The sequence below is a fragment of the Carcharodon carcharias genome, chromosome 16 (assembly GCF_017639515.1).
Source record: "Carcharodon carcharias isolate sCarCar2 chromosome 16, sCarCar2.pri, whole genome shotgun sequence".
NCBI lineage: Eukaryota > Metazoa > Chordata > Chondrichthyes > Lamniformes > Lamnidae > Carcharodon > Carcharodon carcharias.
This window is the reverse complement of record NC_054482.1, coordinates 6,030,305-6,049,577: the sequence shown is the minus strand read 5'-3', so window position 1 is coordinate 6,049,577 and position 19,273 is coordinate 6,030,305. Positions and strand designations below refer to the sequence as shown.

The following is a 19,273-nucleotide window of genomic DNA, read 5'->3' as shown; positions in this document are numbered from 1 at the left end:
AATTCTGGGCTGCAAACATCATTTAAAAAAAACCACAAGTCAACAGCTAGATGTCCAGCAGGGACATCTAGTGAGAGAAGAGATCCTTTGTTTATCTGAGTTAAAGCAGAGCTGCTGTTGCCAGGCTAAAGACTGAATAGCTGAAAACACCTGACCTAGAAGTATTCTCTGAACATTTTATTCTTTTTGAACGTAAAGGCAGAGAGAGTGTGCTTTGACAGCAGGCCGCGAAAGGAAGATTCTCACTCTCTCTCCCCGCTTTGTGATACAGGCAGGTCATAGTGAGTTAACCATCCGTCAGAAAATTCTCATCAGAATAACTCACTTGTATGTTGAAAGTTTGCAAGTTGTAACCAGTGAGAGTTATCAAACACAGTGCATCACCAAAGATCCATCTGAAAGGACTTCCAGATCTACTGTGCCCAGAGTTCCGTTAGCTCAACAGAATCGAAACTATTTCAAACTTTATGCTTTTTAAAAAAAATGTTCCCATACTCCAGCCTCCGCAGACTGTGTTTGCTTTGTGATGTTTTGAATGTGAGTGTATGGGTGTTGGGATATCTGTTTTGTTTAAAAAAGGGGAAAAATCATTACACTTACAAATCACAAATTATATGTTAACCAGTTTTACAACTTTTTTTGAAAAAAAGTTTGTTTTAGAATAAATCAAGTGTTTTGTGTTTATTGAAACAAGCCTTAAAGTATTTTTATGCTGGGTATAGCAGTATCAAAGGTAAACGACTGGTCAGTTTGGTGAGGGAATTAAACATTTAAAGTATTATTGCGACCTTTAGAGAAGTGGGACTGGAACTGACTGTACACTCCTCCCATCACGGTCTGTAACAGGGGGCTGAATTTTCCCCCTGTCGGTGAGGGGGGGGGGGGGTGAGTTGAAGGGTGGGTGCGCACAGGCGCGCTTCCAATCGGCAGCATGGTGCCATTTTACGTGGGCGGGACAATTAAGGCCCGCCCAGCATGACGTCCGCACAGAAGCACTAGGCGCTCCTCGTGCGGGGATTCCCAAAATTTAGAATGCGCTGTTTCGCACATGCGCATGAAAGAGTGCACTCATCTCCCTGAGGCTAAGTGCAGCCTCAGGGAGATCGGCTGTAAATGTCAAAAAGATAAAAATAGAAAAATAAAATTTCCCTAACATGTCCCCTCATGTCACATGAGTTGAAACATGCCCATAATTTTCAAAAAGTTATTGAAATTTTTTAAAAGCTACATGAAACCTCATCCCGCCTGTGGATGAGGTTTCATGCTTTTTCTAGTTGGCACCAGGGCTCCTGGCCTGCCCGCTAACCTCAAGGTTCTACGGGCAGGTCCTTTAATTACATAATTGACTCTGTCAATGGGCTCAATTGGCCACTGATAGGTCGGCGGGCACACAGCTGATTTCACTGCGCCTCCCGCCTTCCTGAAAATTTAAATGGGGCACCGTGATGTCGGGAGGAGCTGTGGGTCAATATATGTGTCGGTGAGTGGGCTCCACCCCCACTCGCTGGTGGGAAAATCCTGCCCAGTGAGTTTTTTTTTTTAAAATTGGTCTTGGCTGAAGGGCAAATATTGGTAAGGAGATTTTCCTGGTCTTTTTTGAAGTAATGCCATGGCATCTTTTATGACTACCAAAGGGCAGACAGGACCCCGGTTTAATACTTCATCCAAGCGACAGCATCTTCAACAGAGCAGCATCCCTCACTACTGCACTGGAATGCCAGTCTGGATTTTGTGCTCAAGTCTCTGTCTTTTAACTTTCATTAAGACACATGACTCTTGATTTCCTATATTTCACTAGTAACAAATCATCATATCATGTGGTACCAGGGGAACTATTACCAGCTGTTAAAATGGGACTGTTGGTATTTTGGGGGTTACACCAGTGCCACAATAGCTATACTCAATACTCATTACTGACATCATCCACGAGTGGCTCTAGTCTGTTCTCAGAAGACAAGAGGCCTTTTCCCTCTGCAAATTAGATCCTGGTGTTCTGCTGCAAAACAGAAATAAAAATGGCTTGCAAAACACTTCTAGTGGTGATGAAGCCTCAATCCTTTTTGGAGAAATTAACAGCAGGCAGAAAGAAAATACCCAACTGCCAACTTATTTTTGGGTTAATGAAATGAAAAAACTGCCAGGCTAAATGCTATAGGTAGATGCCACTTGTTGTGGATAAAATATGTTATTTGGTGTGTTTTTTTTGGAAAATGCACGTGATTCAGGTGGGCCATATTTACTTCAATGCAAAAAAAAAATCAGCCTGATCAAACAATGCCCAAATGTGGAATTTAAAATTGGAGTTTATATATGAAGCACTAGCACATATAATTAAAAAAACAAATACTGAACAAATATTTTAAGATGGTATATGAATGGTTTGTATATATGCAGTCAGAAACAAAAAAAAACAATGATTTCATTTTTGGTCTGACATTTTTCATTTGTGAATGTAGTTGTGGACGTGTAATTAAATTATGCAACCACAAGGTGGCATTAAGATAGTAGAACAACTATTGGAAGCACTGGGAAATCTCTGGCAGAGAGAACTATTTTGATGTAACAAAGCACAAATACAATGCTATAATTAACCTTTCATACGTTCAAAAAATAAATTGCTGAAACATCAAGTGACTTCAGTAAAACCTGGATTTTATGTTATATCATTTGATATTTAAATTTTGTAAAATAATCAAATGCATTTAATATTCAGTGTATGGGAACCTTTAAAATGATTTATCAGAAACAATCATTCCTATGCTTATATTCTTGCCTGTACATAAAAAATCATTAACAAAGCTGTTGCTTAGAAAATAATACGTCCTTTCTGAGAATAACAGAGTTGTAAATTCACAATTTGTATTAGCAAATTCAGACACACAAATTAATAAACTCATGTGGAAAATGTTTATATATGTACATATATGTATTGTGTCTCAGCCAACAATGGCTGTTCTAGCCAAATACAAGAAAGCACAACTTTATATTGAGTACACAGAAAAGGAAGAATTGTTTGCACGTTGACAGGTGACTCTTCAACACATAGGCACTGTCTCCTCAATAAGCTTTATCATCCATGTGCCCACTGTCAAACTATGCTTTTCTGCATGCAGAGCCCATTATTTTAATCAGCATAGTAATAAAATATGGGATCAAGCAATTTTAACAAAATCAAGAAATTAAAATTGTTTTTAACTATTAAGGTGCATTACTTTGTACTTACATATCTCAAAACTAAAACAAAGGTTTTGCTTATATTGACAAACACTCTTGAAATATACTTATGCAAATATGAAAATACAAAGTGTTCATTTTAATAATATGTATATACATTTTACATCACAGCAAACCAACATACCAGGTTTAAATTGAACAGTCCTAAACACTGTTATGAACAATTCTACAGATTTTCATCATTAAGAAGGATTTTGAAAAGAAAACGCAATAAAGTTTATAGATCATTATCTTGTGCATATTGACTTGTAAGGGATGAATTCTCCTTCCTGCAGACATAAATAAAGAGGCCAACACAGAACATATCAGTAGTGGAGGGTAGCAATCTATTAACATTTTGGATGTGGATAATCACAAACCAAATATTACAATTTAAAAATTTGATTCACATAATTAACTATAGTACAAATCTGGAAGCCAGTCTTTTAGACTTAATCAATTAAATTCCATTATAAACATTTGACATATTATGGAGGTGGTTTCTTGTATTAATAGATTTGAAGCAATTCAGGAGCTAATTCAAACAATCATTTTAGTAACAGAATAGCTGCATTTTAAAAGCAAAATCAGTTAGGTTAACATGGCAGCATATACATTAATTTAAAAAGTATATGATGACAATAGAAACGCATGAAATTAAGAAATGGAAATAAAAAAAAACTATTCAAGTCTTTACAAAAATGACCAATACCTATTTCATAGGAAAATTATCCATTAACAATTCAAGAATAAGTATAACACTACTCAGTGTAAATACCTATTTACACTAATAGCCATGCCATCTACTCCAGCCATTTTATTTACCTGATCAACAATTATAATAAGAAACTTGACTTTGCAGACATTTTTTTTAAATGATGCATTAAGCCAGATTTCAGAATAGCATGTAAATGCTCACTCCAACTTTAAACAAAACATGAATGTTATTAACAAAGGCAAAGTGAACAGAACCATCACCAGGTTTTTCTGTCATTACATCTACAAATATGTGCACGTGTGCATCCATGGAGAGGAAATGGAACAGAAATCTACAGCATTTTTGTTCAATTATATCAAAGGAAATGGTTACATTCAAGAGTGCTCATGTCAGAAATGCGAAAAGCAGACTGATTTTCAGAAAATAAACAATTTGTAAATTTTAACGTTAGCAAGTAGCATTTGTCATATTTTGTGTTGAATTAGGATAAATTAAAACAAGAGCAAAATTTATTTTCAAATCTATCCCATAGTTTTTCAGTAAAGTGGCTTTGTTATCAGAGAACTCATTACACAAAAACATTTCGCTAAAAGGTCTATTTCTCTGGTTGATTTTTGAAGAATGCCTAATGTGCTAAGGAAGCTGTGGGAATTTGTGCAGTGGAATCCCCTTAATCAACGTATATGTAATTACAATTAAATGGAAACATTTTAGCATTTATGTAAAATATAAAAGGCACATTTTATGGTACTTTGGTTTTCCCAACAAAATTCCTTAGTAAGAGAAGTACAAGGATTTACAAAACTAAAAACAATTTAACATGTGTATTCGCAACATAATCCAGGGCGAAAATTAGGATAGACTTATTTTAAAAGAGGCTTTTCTTTAAAAAAGATCATTTGCAATAGCGAAAATTATAAATGCTAACAATTATAAATGGCAACAAGTATAAATGCTAACAATTATAATTCACAAGAATGGTCAGTAATGACACACAGTGCTTTAAAAAATAATTTAAAGATACAGAGATTCTATGACCATTAAATTAATGCCACAGATGTACAGAGACAATAGGGCAAATTTAACACATTTTCTTTTTTTTTTTGACTGATACAGTACCATATTATACTGTTAATTAGTGTGGTATCACTTTATCCTGCCCAACACAGCATCTTTTTTTGGCTGATATCTTACAATCCCTTCATGTGAATAAAGAAAATCTGTTTAAATTCAAAATATGGAAAAGCCATCACTGAAGACTAGAAAGAGGATGAAGTTTTACCTATGACTTCATATAAAACCTTTTTTTTAAACAACGTGAAAAAATAAAAAGGAATTAAAATGTGCAGTTCCTGGATACATGTTCTACTCAGCATATACATTTTATACTTCAATTTAATACAGGGTCATTGAAATGAAGGCATTTTTTTTCCCCTGTCAAGTCCTGGATCCAAAATCCACAATGAATTCTATTTTGGGCCAAAATCATTGAGTTAACTTACTCTTGTTTTTCCTCACCACTCAATCATTTCTCAAGATGGCAAATGCTCAATTTTAGAGAGAGACGAAAAAGCAATTTAAATGACTGAATACATTAAATCACCATTTGCACATGCAAATGTCTTAATAGATAAATCAAATGCAAAATCATCAAGAATCTGCACAAGAGAGAATCTATTTCACAAACAAGGAACAATTTTCCTTGCCCGATCCTCAGATTTTTCTCTGCTTTGTTTCTGCCACATGTACTTAAAAAGATATTTGCCACAAGCTCTGGCAACTTTCCAGTATCTTACTCAAGTAGCCATTCTTCGTGTGTGAACCTGGACAGCATTTTCAGCTGGGATCACTGCAATTCTGCATCAGGAACAGGAACCTCAACTAACTTTTACTTCCTAATTCAAAGGCACCAAGGACAGTTCTAACACCTCCCAAAAGCTATCTTTAGAGATCATGTGATTCAGCACATGTCCTCGAATCTGCGATCTGACCAGTCTTTACCATTAAGTATCACACTGGTATCACAACAAAGGGAATAGCTTTATAACTGACAACTGTCACTCTTCAGCTGTCAAACGCTTTGTGCTCTCAATATATCCTACATTTCAGTTCTCCATTGAGTATCCTATTCAATAAAAATGTTGACATTTACTCAACATCTTATCAATAAATTACATTTACTAATTGTATAACATGCTTTATGAAAATAGTTTTGTGAGGTTTGAAGAAATATAAGTTTTTTAAAACTTACATGTGCTTTAGATGCACTGAAACCACTATAAACAACTTATTTTAAAGTTTAATACTGTAAAGAGCAAAGTGGTGGTACTGCATGTTGGAACACCACAGAACTATAACAGGCAAGTTCATTTCCCCCCATCTCTGCTAAATTACAAATTTCAGCTGTGCTGCTTTGGGGAAAAAGAAAATCAGAGACAGAGTCTATCCCAAGTCACTCTAGTGCATCTACTAGCAAGCTGACATAGCATTGCAATGATGGAGGGTCTTATCTCTAGTTTCTGGCAAATCAGGACTGGAGATAAACAAGAAAGTACATAATTAAAGCTGAAATGAACAAAGTGGCCAAACTTCATGGTAACAAAGCATTATTCTTGTTTTCGGTGAACCTTTCAATTCACAAGGCTGAACAGTAATTGTTCATAATGGTAATATATCAAATGGGTAACTAAAATTACAGCATTAAACTGTAGAATTCTTTTATAAAAACAACAATAAAGGCACCTTTCAGAAACCATAAATGTCACTGAACATTTAATAGTATTTTGGTTAGCATCGTTGTGACTTACAAGGAACATTCAAGCAATTTAGAATTTGGTCCATTCAAACCAAATGTTGATTTGCATAACATACCAAAACATGGTGCAACTTCATACAATGTCACTAGGCAGCTATGGGTTCAACAGAAAATATCACAAAGCTACAAGATAGATGTAACAAATGCTATAAATAAGAGCATGAGTTATGTAACAAGGCACAGTAATGTCTGGTCCAATAGGCCTGCAGGAAACATTTGTATGTGATTGTAAAAACCCACCGGCATGCCAATTTTATTTTTAAAATATGAAGTGTAAGGACAGAAATGGAAACAGTATATGAATTAAAACACAGAAGGCCACCAAGAGGTTGTAATTATTAAAACAAATACAGTTCAGCATTTAGAACCATGTCATTAAGAACTGATTTCTTTTCGGTATGTGTAACTTTCATTCCAATGATGCCACTGAATTCTGTACAACTATCCTTTGACACGGAATAACAAAGAGTAATGATAGAATATAGAAACACTGAATTTTTATGTTCATATCTTCTGGTTTTTCTTCTTCCTGATGCATGATTTGCTTTAGCTTCCTGAAGAAAGTGCATGCATGCGCTTAGCTACCTCATACACATAAGCAATATCTGGTCTCTTCTCTGGATCTGGGTTAATGCAGATATTTACTAATTGTCGAAGCTAGAAAACAAAAGAGTTTGTTAAGTAAAGAGGAAAAGAACCAAAGAGGTCATAAAATGGCTTAGCAATGTAGTATGCATTGATAGGGCAGGGGTCTAATTTCCTCAGTCTGAAAGAAACATAACTCTCGAAGTACGATATCATAAATGAACTACAGTAACTTATCAAGAGTGAAATGCAGTTTCCTATCGACAACTGTCCACACACATTAATGTTAATGGTCATCAGACCCAGTTAGGAATGGGAACAACTAGGCTATTGGTAGATAGCAAACTAGGTGAATCTTGTTTTTTTACCCTGTCAAGCTTAATTAAGTGCCCACAATTTAAATAATTGAGCTCTGGTGCAGTTGGATATCATACAATCTTTGATTGTGTGATGAGCATAATTCTCTGCCTCAAACATCCCATTTCCAATGTTTAACTGCAAATGTGTTACACAGTGAAAAAAAAATGGCCTGTAATCGACATCAAAACTTTCAGTGTTCACCATCAATATTCCTCTAAAACTGATAGCAATTTTTGGAATCTGTGCATGTGGAGTTAAATATGGAAATCCAGAAGTTTCCATTTTAATTCTAAGCTTTTCTTCAGTGCGCTGGTCAAGTTAACCAGATGGCAATAAAGTGGAAATCACTGAACTGATGAAAACTTGCCTTTTATACTATTTGTCTCGCTGTAAGAGCTCTTGACAAAGTTACATCTTGTTGAATGAGGTGGAACTGGCTTTTTAACAGTCCGCCAAGTACTAATGACTGCTGAACTGCCTCACCATCCCTGAAAAACCGTATAGTTGTAGAACGTCAAATTTATCCAGTGGATGGGAAAAAAAAAACACATTTTTAAAACGAAGTATGTTTTTTTAAAAAATTGATATTTCAGCTTCGACCTTAATCGCATGTCTACATCCCAATTTCTTTACTTTGCTAAGTTTTTTTTTAATTACAAGTGAAAAATTCAGTGCATTTCACTTCCTGGTTTGCTGCCTGAGAATACTTCAATGTGATTGGTTGCTTACCCTGCTTGATGACTTCACTGTTGCTGGACTTAGCACTAGGAGCAATTGACACTGGGAAAGGGGAAATCCACACCACAGAAATCATTAAGTCTTTGTGGGCAGATTTGTTCCAAATCAGTGGTGAGCACCATCGCTTCACCACCGACCATAAAATCTGGACCATTAGTCACTGGCGAGAACAAAAAAAATCAAATCCTTGTAATCCATTAGATATCATACATGAATCACAGTCTGTACCTAATGTACTCTTAATTTTTTTTGAACTGCGTGGGTGATTTGTTCAAACTTCTTTTGCGCACAATCCTATTCTACCTTCCTTTATAGAGGAGAGTGGCTCTCCAGTGTAACATACTGTGGCATCTAGCTCATATGAGAAAAATATGAGCTGGGAATTAACACAGGGGACCAAGTCAATCTTATAAAATATATCTAACTTGTCACTACACATAAAACAAAAATCACAATTTTATCCTAAATGAAATAGTCGCTATGTTAGTGAAACATGGCTGCTGCTCTCAAGTTACCGTGATCATCAGAGCTCTGCATCACCAGCAATATATTAACTATACTTCACTGCCATTTAGCTCCTGGAAGAATCTCTCATGTTTTGAAAAGAATTCCTGATCACAAGGAATTACTACTGACCATAAGATTTCAAATGCTGTGTGTTAGGTTTGGATATCACTTCACATTAACTTGGATTTTCATGTCACAAGTTGTTTCAATGCAATCAAAGGGTCATTTGAATCTTAACATTTCTCTTATTCTATTGTAGCATAATCACCCTTAGGAATTTTCAGAATTTCTTTTCAGATATATCGGACTTAAAAATATACATTTCCAAAAACTGTGCAGAGTGTTTAGTATTCTTGCCACCTTTGGAACCATATAACAAATGAAAGCTAACTTAAATGGTTACCATTATCCATGTTGTTGGCATTTTAAAAAAATGTCAAATGTCAAAGCTATGAAATAAAATGCTGAAAGAAATGACTAAATTCAACATTTTCTATAAACTAAAACATCTGGTTAGAATTCATTGCACAGAGTAAATAATAGACGGAATTAAAATTCTTTAGAGAGGTAAATGCTCGTTTGCACTATCAAGATTAAGTTTTACTTCTCATTAAGAGAGAACTATTGCCTGCCATGCTGTGAGGCTATACTGATTACTGAATGTCTCCCTGTGAAATACAGTTTGTGCTTCCATAAACGAGTTAGAGTCAAAGTCACCATTCAAAACTTTTATTCTTTCATGGGATGGGGGCATTTGCTACCCATCCCTAAGTGCCCTTGAACTGAGTTCCAGGCCATTTCAGAGGGCAGTTAAGAGTCAACCACATTACTGAGGGTTTGGAGTCACATGTAGGCCAGACCAGGTAAAGGTGGCAGATTTCCTTCCTTAAAGGACATTAGTGAACCAGGTGGGTGGTTACAACAATCCATGATAGTTATCATAGTCACTATTACTGGGACTAACTTTATATTCCAAATGTATTAAATGAATTTAAATTCCACCAGCTGCCATGGTGGGATTTGAAATCTGTGCTCCCAGAGCATCAACCAAGGCCTCTGGATTATTAATCCAGTGACATTATCACTATGCCACCATACCCCTACAACTACCACCCCCCCCAGCACCATCCTTTTATAAAAAGATGTTTTACTGGAAGGCACTCTGTGTTGTATTCATAATGACCTTTGCTTTTTTTTTATTTTAAAATTTACACTGTGCACTTTTTGAATGTATAAAAGTCCAAAATAAACATTTGGTGATGTCATTATTGTTCAACTATAAATTTTGTTTCCACTTTCTCAAGAGTGCTAGAGACAAAATAATACCCAAGAAAGTCAGCAGCTTAATTATTCTAAGCAGCATCAGATGGCTCATAGAAATACACTCAACATTTAGATTAGATTCAAAAGGCTCAGTCTGCACAGATAATGGACAATGCCAAAAAAAATTACTGTAGGTGCATTTAATGTAGGGATTGTTTGCATTTAAGCCTTTAGCAACATTTCATAGCAGACCTAGTTCACTAAGTGAAGGACAGAGAAGCAAATTTTATCAAATGCAAAATGTTGTATACATTATATGTCAAAAAATAGTACAAACTAATATAAAAATCCTTCTACTATGTTGTACATTTATAGATCAACTAGATAGTTTAAAAGAGATCCATTTTATCAAGAATACACTATCACTTTGACCATTTCTTTGCCTATAAAAAATGTGGCATGTTGAAATGAAAAGGGTACTGTACAACAAAATACTAGTTATTCATGTAATTTAAGGGTTTATATATTTTTAGTCTACATTTTTCATAAAATAACGAGTGAACATGAATGGCAGTAACTAACTATACACAGTAATTCCCTGTTTGGAACCCAAATAAAGTAAATCTATCTCCCATGCCTCTAGGAAAGAAGCAAATGCCAAGAATACTAACAAAAACAAAGCCAATCTATTACCATACACATTCACATTGTGTCAGGCTGGAAGGAAAGATATGCTCCTGTTTTGTGCTAATTATCTTTCCACACTGGCATTGCTGAAGGTAGGGGAGGAATGGATTGGATTCAGCCTTTGCCAGCTCTGGGACCTTCCATCTGGGCCGGTCCCTGATAATTGCCCCTTGGCTGCAAATACACAACCCCCACTTCACACTTAGCCACAATAAGAGAGTAGCCCTGCAGGCAGGCCGACTTCAACCAACCACTAGTGGCATTATCATTAAATCCTGCCGAAGGTCGCCATAGCAACCGCCTGCTGAGGCTCCTCCACCACGCTCAACATCTCCTAATCAGCTACCATGTGAAATGCAAATTCAGACAGTCTGAAAATTAGTCAAGAAGAATGGGGATGAAGAAGCAGATACGTGAAATATTCATGTGCATCACAGCAAAAGCAGACAGTCTGAATGACACAATAAAGAACAACCTATGACATTTTTGCCATCTTTTCACATTATTGTTTACACCTAACTATACCATCTAGACCCACAGATTCTAAGTCAGCTAAGCTGAAACAGTCTATGTACATTGCTGGAAACATCACTGATCAAGAATTAGATGGGATATGTATGAACAATTAGAAAACAAAATAAAAACTAACAAGGTGCTATCATCAAATAACACAGTTAGTGCTCCAAGGAGATTTTAATTAAAAGAGAATATTGAAAAGACAAACAAATTTTGCACCAAGGATTTCCTTTTGCCCCCTTCCAAATATGGTTCTATACTGATGTAAAACATGAGCTTTATTATTAACTTTATTTAAGCTTGTAAAGGACATTGTAAACACATTTCATGTATAGTCATCTAGCAATTACTACTAGACATAAATCTTCTGTTTTACAAAGTCTAGATTTATTGGTATATTGTATAAGGCTTAAAGATTAGGAGGAACAGGAGTATTTGCAACAACAAATACATATTATTCTGCATCACAGTTTGCACTGCATTTTCCTTTCTCATAATTGCCAAAAGGAAAGATGAACCAATTCCATTGCTCTTGAACTGAGCATGGTGGCATTTTTTTTCTTGCCTTGCAATCTTTCCCAGATGGTTGGCTGAGATCAGAAACCCATGTTTTTACCAGCCAGAGTGAAGTATGTCAAAGTTGCTTTACGAGACTGTCTGACGTGAAGCAAACTTAAGGCAAATATTGTACAAAAAGCAATTAAAATATTATTATTTGAATTTAATGACCTAAAGAGCAGAAGACACTGATTCTGCCTATTTTTTACTCACGGTGAAAACATTATTTCATTCAAAATTGTAAAATACAGTTTGATCACACAAAAACAGAAGGCTTCCTCTAGTGGATGGAGTACTCCAGAATTATTTTCTTGCATTCATCCTAATTACTGTATTTTTCTTAAAGTCAAAGGGCTATCAATAATGTAAAACAAAATGGAACCCACCTCTTCTGAATAATGGTCGGAAGGAAGAGGAGGATAATCACATTGTTCAATCTTTTTACAGAGAGAATATAGGTTCATCTTATCACCATAGAATGGACTTTGAAGTGCAGCCATCTGAATGAAATTGAGAGGGAAATCATGGACAGATTAGTACTGAAAGAAATTAAAGTATATCAGAAAGTGGTTTATAAATGGGACCACTACTTCAGTATAGTTTGTATGAGAAACAAACCTTAATTACTCAATCTTGAATTAGATTCCTACATTTGCTTTTCATTATCACTTCCAAATAATCCTTACAGACTGACCAGAATATATTCCACTAAAGCAAAAATGGATTTAGTTCAGAATCCATAAATTATTCCAAATTTCAACCATTTAAGCATCAGCCTTTGATTCTAAGTTGCCATTCATGATGAGCACTAAATACAACAAAAATACAGGGATTAATCTAAACTCGTCTTCTGCATTTGCTGCTCCAATGTCTCCTCTACATTGGAGAGACTAAACGCAGACTGGATGACCGCTTTATGGAACACCTTCGGTCTGTCCGCAAGCATGACCCAGACCTTCCTGTCACTTGCCGTTTCAACGCACAATCCTGCTCTCGTACCCACATGTCTGTCCTTGGCCTGCTGCAATGCTCCAGTGAAGCCCAAAACAAACTGGAGGAACAGCACCTCATCTTCCAACTAGGCACTTTACAGCCTTCCGGACTTAACACTGATTTCAACAACTTTAGACCATGAACTCTCTCTCCATCCCCGCCACTTTTTTATCCCTTTTTTTCAATATTCATTTTCATTTTTTATTTTTTATCCACTTATTTTTATTTATTTTCATTTTTATTATTGTTTTATCCCTTTTATCCTATTTTCAATATTTCTTCCCACCACCGTCCCCTCCCCCCACTCCACCCCATTAGAGCCATCTGTCACTTGTTCATGTTGTTCTTTCCAGAGTGCTTACCCCCTTGTCCTGCTATTACCACGTTCTGACCTTAAAACCTCCTTTAGCCAGTACCACTAACATTAACACCCCTTTGTCCTTTTGTTCATGACATTTTTGGAAATCTCTCCATTGTCCCCATCTATCGCTGGCCTTCTATCCAGCTTCACCTACTCCACCCCACTTAAACAGTATAAATTTCAACACATTTTTACTTCTCTTTAGCTCTGAAGAAGAGTCGTACGGACTCAAACGTTAACTCTGTTTTTTCCTCCCAATGGATGCTATTGGACCTGCTGAGTTTTCCCAGCATTTTCTTTTTGATTCATCTAAACTATTCATTAATCATTTAGATAATTTAACCCTTTACAAAAACGTCCCATTTTGCATGGTTTTTCATCACTTCCTTTGACCATGCACAATATCGTATCAGTCGTTAAAGGTGCTAAAGCAATAAAAGTGCGACCTTATTTCGCTCTGGATTTCCTGTGTCACTATTTGAATGGGTGCAAAAGGTGTTTCTTACCTTTTGCTACAAAGCAAAGTGTCATTTTTGTGAATGCTTATGTAAAAAAGATGAGTTAGACAGCAGAACCACAATCTGTGATTAAAATAATATTCTAACATTGATATTCAAAATTATGGAAAAACAGTCCAGATTAATAACACATAAATACTGCGGAGGCTAAAATTTGAAGTGAAAACAGAAATATCTGCCCTTTCACCTCCTCTCTCCTCACTGTCCAAGGCCCCAAGCACTTCCTTCAGCTGAAGCAGCGATTTGTGTGTACCTCTTTCAATTTAGTCTACTGTATTCACTGCTCAGAATGTGGTCTCCTCTACATTGGGGAAACCAGCGACTGGGTGACCACTTTGCAGAACACCTCGCTCAGTCCATAAGCACAACCCTAAGCTTCTGGTGCCCTGACATTTTCAATTCTCCACCTTACATCATTGTCCTTGGCCTGGTGCACTGTTCCAGTAAGGCTCAAGTTAAGCCTAAGGAACAGCACTTCATCTTTCAGTTAGGCTCTTTACGGCCTTCTGGACTTAATGTTAAGTTCGATGATTCCAGACCTTAAACTCTGTCCTCCCATTTTGTTTCCCTTTCTTTGCAATGTTTTGGTTTTTCTTTTTTTATTTTTGCCTGCAGGCAACAGCACACTTACTTTAGGGATAAAAGCAAAAAACTGCGGATGCTGAAAATCCAAAACAGAAACAAAAATACCTGGAAAAACTCAGCAAGTCTGACAGCATCTGCAGAGAAGAATACAGTTAACGTTTCGAGTCCGAATGACTCTTCATCAGAACTGAAAAGTCAGAAGGGTCATTTAGACTCGAAACGTTAACTGTATTCCTCTCCGCAGATGCTGTCAAGACCTACTTTAGGGACATTTTTTGTTTCGTTTCTTGAACCATCGCCATTCCCTTTGGCCCTGTAAGGCTAAATCTTTTGTCATTTAATCTCTCCTGTCTTCCACCCTATCACTGACCTCCTCTTGCCCTTGGTTTCCCAACACCCCTCCCACCCACAACCCCAACCTCAAATTCCCTTGCTCAAATCCCACGTTTCCAACTTATCACAGTTCTGATGAAAGGTCATCAACCTGAAACATTAACTCTGTTTCCCTTTCTACAGGTGCGGCCTGACCTCGAGTATTTCCAGAATTTTCTTTTTATTTTGGATTAGTAACACCACGTATCCATTAATTAAAGTTGAAGATAATTTGACATTTTGAATCCATTCATATTTTTAGCATGGTCAGCAAAAATGCAGCATATTCAATTAACAAACAGCAGAATGCAAGTTTGTGTCCATGGTCAGTTGTCTGATCACAGCAATTTTTAAAAGTGATTTCTGTGTGGCATCTGTGCTATTTACAGTTAGTTATTTATTCTAATGAAACCCCTAACTTTGATCAGCCTGCTCCTCAGACTCATGTGAACTGGTGAGGGCTGGGTATCCCCAAAACTTGCGATGGTTCAGGATCTCACCTACCAATCTATGTCTGTGTGCGCGCATGGGTCCCAGATACACAATCACGTTTTTCTGCACTTTTTCTGCGAGTCTCAATGTCTGGTTGCAGAATGTAACTGGCTCCCAGGATTCCTGCTGACTATGCTCTGAGCTTTGCAAGCTTTGCCAGGATTTATTCTTTCCTCTTTCTTATAATCCAAACCAGATTGTGGAGAAGAACTGCAATCTTCTACTGAAAATTTAAGCAAATTAGAGCAAAAGGAAGAGGTTGAAAAAGATGTGGAACGGCCAATTTATGGGGGAAAAAAGGTGGCAACAAGGCCTCTCATTTATAGCCCATGTGAAATCCAAAAAGGGTGAAAGGGCAGGTTTGACAGGAAAATGCATTTGGAACTACAACAGCCCAATTTTAACTAAGGATAATTGGTTCATCATACTAAGCTCTTCGATTTTCATTGAAAATTTTAAATTTCCACCATTATTTTTTGGGAAAAATACTTTTAAACCAATTGCCTGTCTTTCAAACATGTTCAAAAGATACTGCATTGGTTGGCAGTTTATTACCATTGCTCTTTCCGAACTATTCAAATCTCACAACTCAAAATAAATAGAAACACGCCAAATCTTTGTTAAAAGTGCATGAATGTTGCTAACACAGAATGGCTGGCAAAGTAAACCTCACTCTTATTTTTATTGAATGCTACTGTTTTGGGGCCATTCCCACTTCCTCAATGAATACATTATGCACCATAATATACTGAAATGTGCAGCACCACAGATTTACACCAGCTATTAAATGAGTCATAAATTCAGGGATTTTAACCAGAGAAATCCTCCAATAAAACCTGTACAAGTTCATTTTAAAATTTAGAGAAGCCCGATAAGAGGTGCAGGGGCTTAACTCGCTTCATTGTTACAATAGTTAATTTCTGGGGTTTGGCTGTTTGTAGTCAGCAGTTATTATTGGGCTGGAGTATTGTTCTAGGAAGAAGAGTCCAGGATCAACTTTAAATTGGCAAAAATAGAGATGTAATAGTGATCTTTGTTTTCATGAGTTTGAGATCACCACCAGGGACTATGAAGACGCCAGCAATGTCATGAATAAAATTCAACTTTTATTAATAAGTGCAATATATTTTGTGATATGATTAATGTATATTGTAGAAGGAAACAAGCTGATAAAAATTAGATTCCTTTAAAATTGCTTTGTGGAAGAGGTCATGCAGTTTTGAGTGAATTGTTTTGAAACTAGTTCTTTTCAATCATTAATAGGAAGTAAATTTAACAACAACTGGTTGTTTGTCAAATTTGTGACAACAGAAACACAATGAGGGAGTGTCATACAGAGCTCAGTTCAGAACTGAGGAAAATCTAAAAAAATGAATGTGTTAAGGAAACAGCAAAGTTCTGAGTGTTAACAAGAGAAAGAGGTTTTCTCTCATACCTCAGTGTTGTCCGTTAATATATGAAGTGTGAAGGAAAGTCTTAAAAATTAATACAACTTGAATTATTTAGTCAAAATCCTGGAACTCCTTCCCTAACAGCACTGTGGGTGTACCTACACCACATGGGCTGCAGTGGTTCAAGGCAGCAGCTCACCACCACCTTCTCAAGGTCAATTAAGGATAGGCAATAAATGCTGGCCCAGCCAGTGACACCCACATCCCATGAATGATATAAAAAAAAATTTTGAAGAATAGTTTAAAGGGATCTTGACTCAATTTTTCTTCTCCCATTCTCTTTCTGTACCTGATTGACATTGAACTCACCCAATATAATTCACACCTCCTTCTCAGTCTTTGTAATACTAATTTCACAATCCTTCAATCTTATTGGCTAAGGAGATACACTGTTACATTCATTCATGTCTCAGATGCCCAAATAGGCCAAACTTTGCTGTCAAAGTAATGGTGAGGCTAATAGTGCTTGTCGCTATTTACTTACAAATGGTACAGCAGCTACAGGCAAACGAAGGTGCAGGGAAATCCAAAAGTTGCTGTCCATTAACTTTGCAAAGGCAGTATCATGCTGGTTGCCTCACCATTAAAGTTCATTAAAGCTGCTGCATTCGCATGGTAGACATGAACGAATCTTGTCACAGAAGAAGTCAGTCTTGTTCATATTAGTCTAAGTGCCCTTTTAATGATGTGATAAGTGTAAACTGTAGCCAATCAACCCCTCTGGCACTGAAAATTAATTATGAGTACGGAGTCCTTTTTCTTTAGGGTTTAATTGTTTGAGATTTTTAAAAAGGAACATTTTAAATTCTAAAACTTCTATTTCCTTTTACTTTGTCTCTTTTGTTAATCTGTCTCTCTTGACTCAATTTTTCTTTTCCCATTCTCTTTCTGTACCTGATTGACAAAGAATTCACCCAATACAATTAACACCTCCTTCTCAGTCTTTGTAATAATAACTTCACAATCCTTCAATCTTATTGGTTAAAGAGATACACTGTTACTTTCATTCATGTCTCAGATGCCCAATTTCTCTCACTGCAACAATATCAACTCTTACTTTTAGCAACTTGCCAAGTAAAAGATATGAAAATATGAACTGGTAAGAGAAAGTCTAACTAACAGGCATCATTAGATGCCCTGCCATAGCGAATAGTGGTCCATTCTTACAAGCGTCAAGCATGCATCCATGCTCTAAATTATGTCACCTGAACTGTCTCTGCTTAGAAAGTGCTATCATCCTGAAAACTTCTTTAGCTACAACTTGTATTCACTTCATTAAATTTAAGATGTAATTATCATTTTTCACAAGTGAGTCCTATTGCTCATGTAAATGAACTGTTCCACAACACAAAGCAAGATAAAAACACAAATAACTTGGCAGAGTTACAACAGTTGGTCAAAGTACAAGATGAAACACTACTTTTCCTGCTTTGGTTCTATTTAGCTACAAGTGTGGTACAAATGAAATACTGACTGAGAAAGACTTATGCCAGGAATAAGGAAGACAAAGTAGTTTTGAACATGGTGAAATAACTTGGCTGAGGTCATTGAGCAAAACAGGTGAGTCAAAAACTAGAATTGATGCCTCCAAAGAAGGTACATGCAGGAAAAGGTGGATGAAAATATTAGAAACATCCTGTCAGCATTAGCTCCATGGTACCAGTTTTGCCCGAGTCCCTACGTTGTGAGTTCAAGTCCTACTTCAGAAAGTGAGCACTTAATCTAGGCTGACATTCTAGTGCAGTTCCGAGGGAGTGCTGCACTGTCACAGGTCATGCCTTTCAAAGGATGTGTTAAACTCAATTTTCAACTACCCCCCTCCTAAGTAGACATAAAACATACTGTGGCAAAACATACTACTCAAAAAGCTAAGGAGTTCTCTAGGTGCCCTGGCCAATATTTATTTCACAACCAACATCACTAATAGAGTTAAATTAGTCTTTCATTCCATTGCAGTTTGTGGAACCTTGCCGTGCATCCCTACATAACACATTTCAAAAAAATAACTAATTGGCTGTGAAATACATTGGGATGTCCTGAGGTTGTGAAAGGGGCTATATTAATGCAATTTAATTCTGTGATCATGTTCATTCAATCTTCTTGTATGCAGGAAAAATAAAGGACATCTTTTTATCTGATAAACTTTATCTAAATACCTGCTGTATAATAAGTAAGTTCTATCAGCTGGTAAATGTGGATTTATATATATTTTAGTGAATATATGTCACAATGCTAAATTATGCCCCCCAAGAATAATAATAAAGGAATAATGAATGCATTTCTACTTCCACAAAGGATGAAAGAAAGGCTTGCATTTATGCAACATTATCACATCTCTCAGAAATATTGCAAAATGCTGAATTACTCTGAAATATAGTGGCTATTATGTTAACAAATGCAGCAGACAAATTAAGCACAGCAAGATCCCACAATTTAAAATGCAGCTAATAATCAGTCATTTGTGTTTGGTGTTGTTGGTCAGTACACTGAGGAAAAGTTCCTTCTTTTCTTACAATAGCGTGATAGAATCTTTAATGCCCT

The 19,273-nt window shown here is 36.4% G+C and overlaps 1 protein-coding gene across 6 annotated transcripts in view; it reads right to left on the bottom strand.

Moving 5' to 3' along the window:
- Positions 1-2,845: 2,845 nt before the first annotated feature.
- The window catches only part of nek7 (NIMA-related kinase 7), a 196,794-nt gene continuing 180,366 nt past the window's right edge, over positions 2,846-19,273 (bottom strand). For all 6 annotated transcript variants that reach the window (XM_041208097.1, XM_041208099.1, XM_041208100.1 and 3 more), the window contains 2 exons: positions 12,347-12,460; positions 2,846-7,403 (listed from right to left, as the gene is read on the bottom strand). In XM_041208097.1, the coding sequence (XP_041064031.1) occupies positions 7,293-7,403; positions 12,347-12,460 (225 nt within the window). In that variant the 3' untranslated portion in view covers positions 2,846-7,292. The remainder of the gene's footprint in view (positions 7,404-12,346; positions 12,461-19,273) is intronic.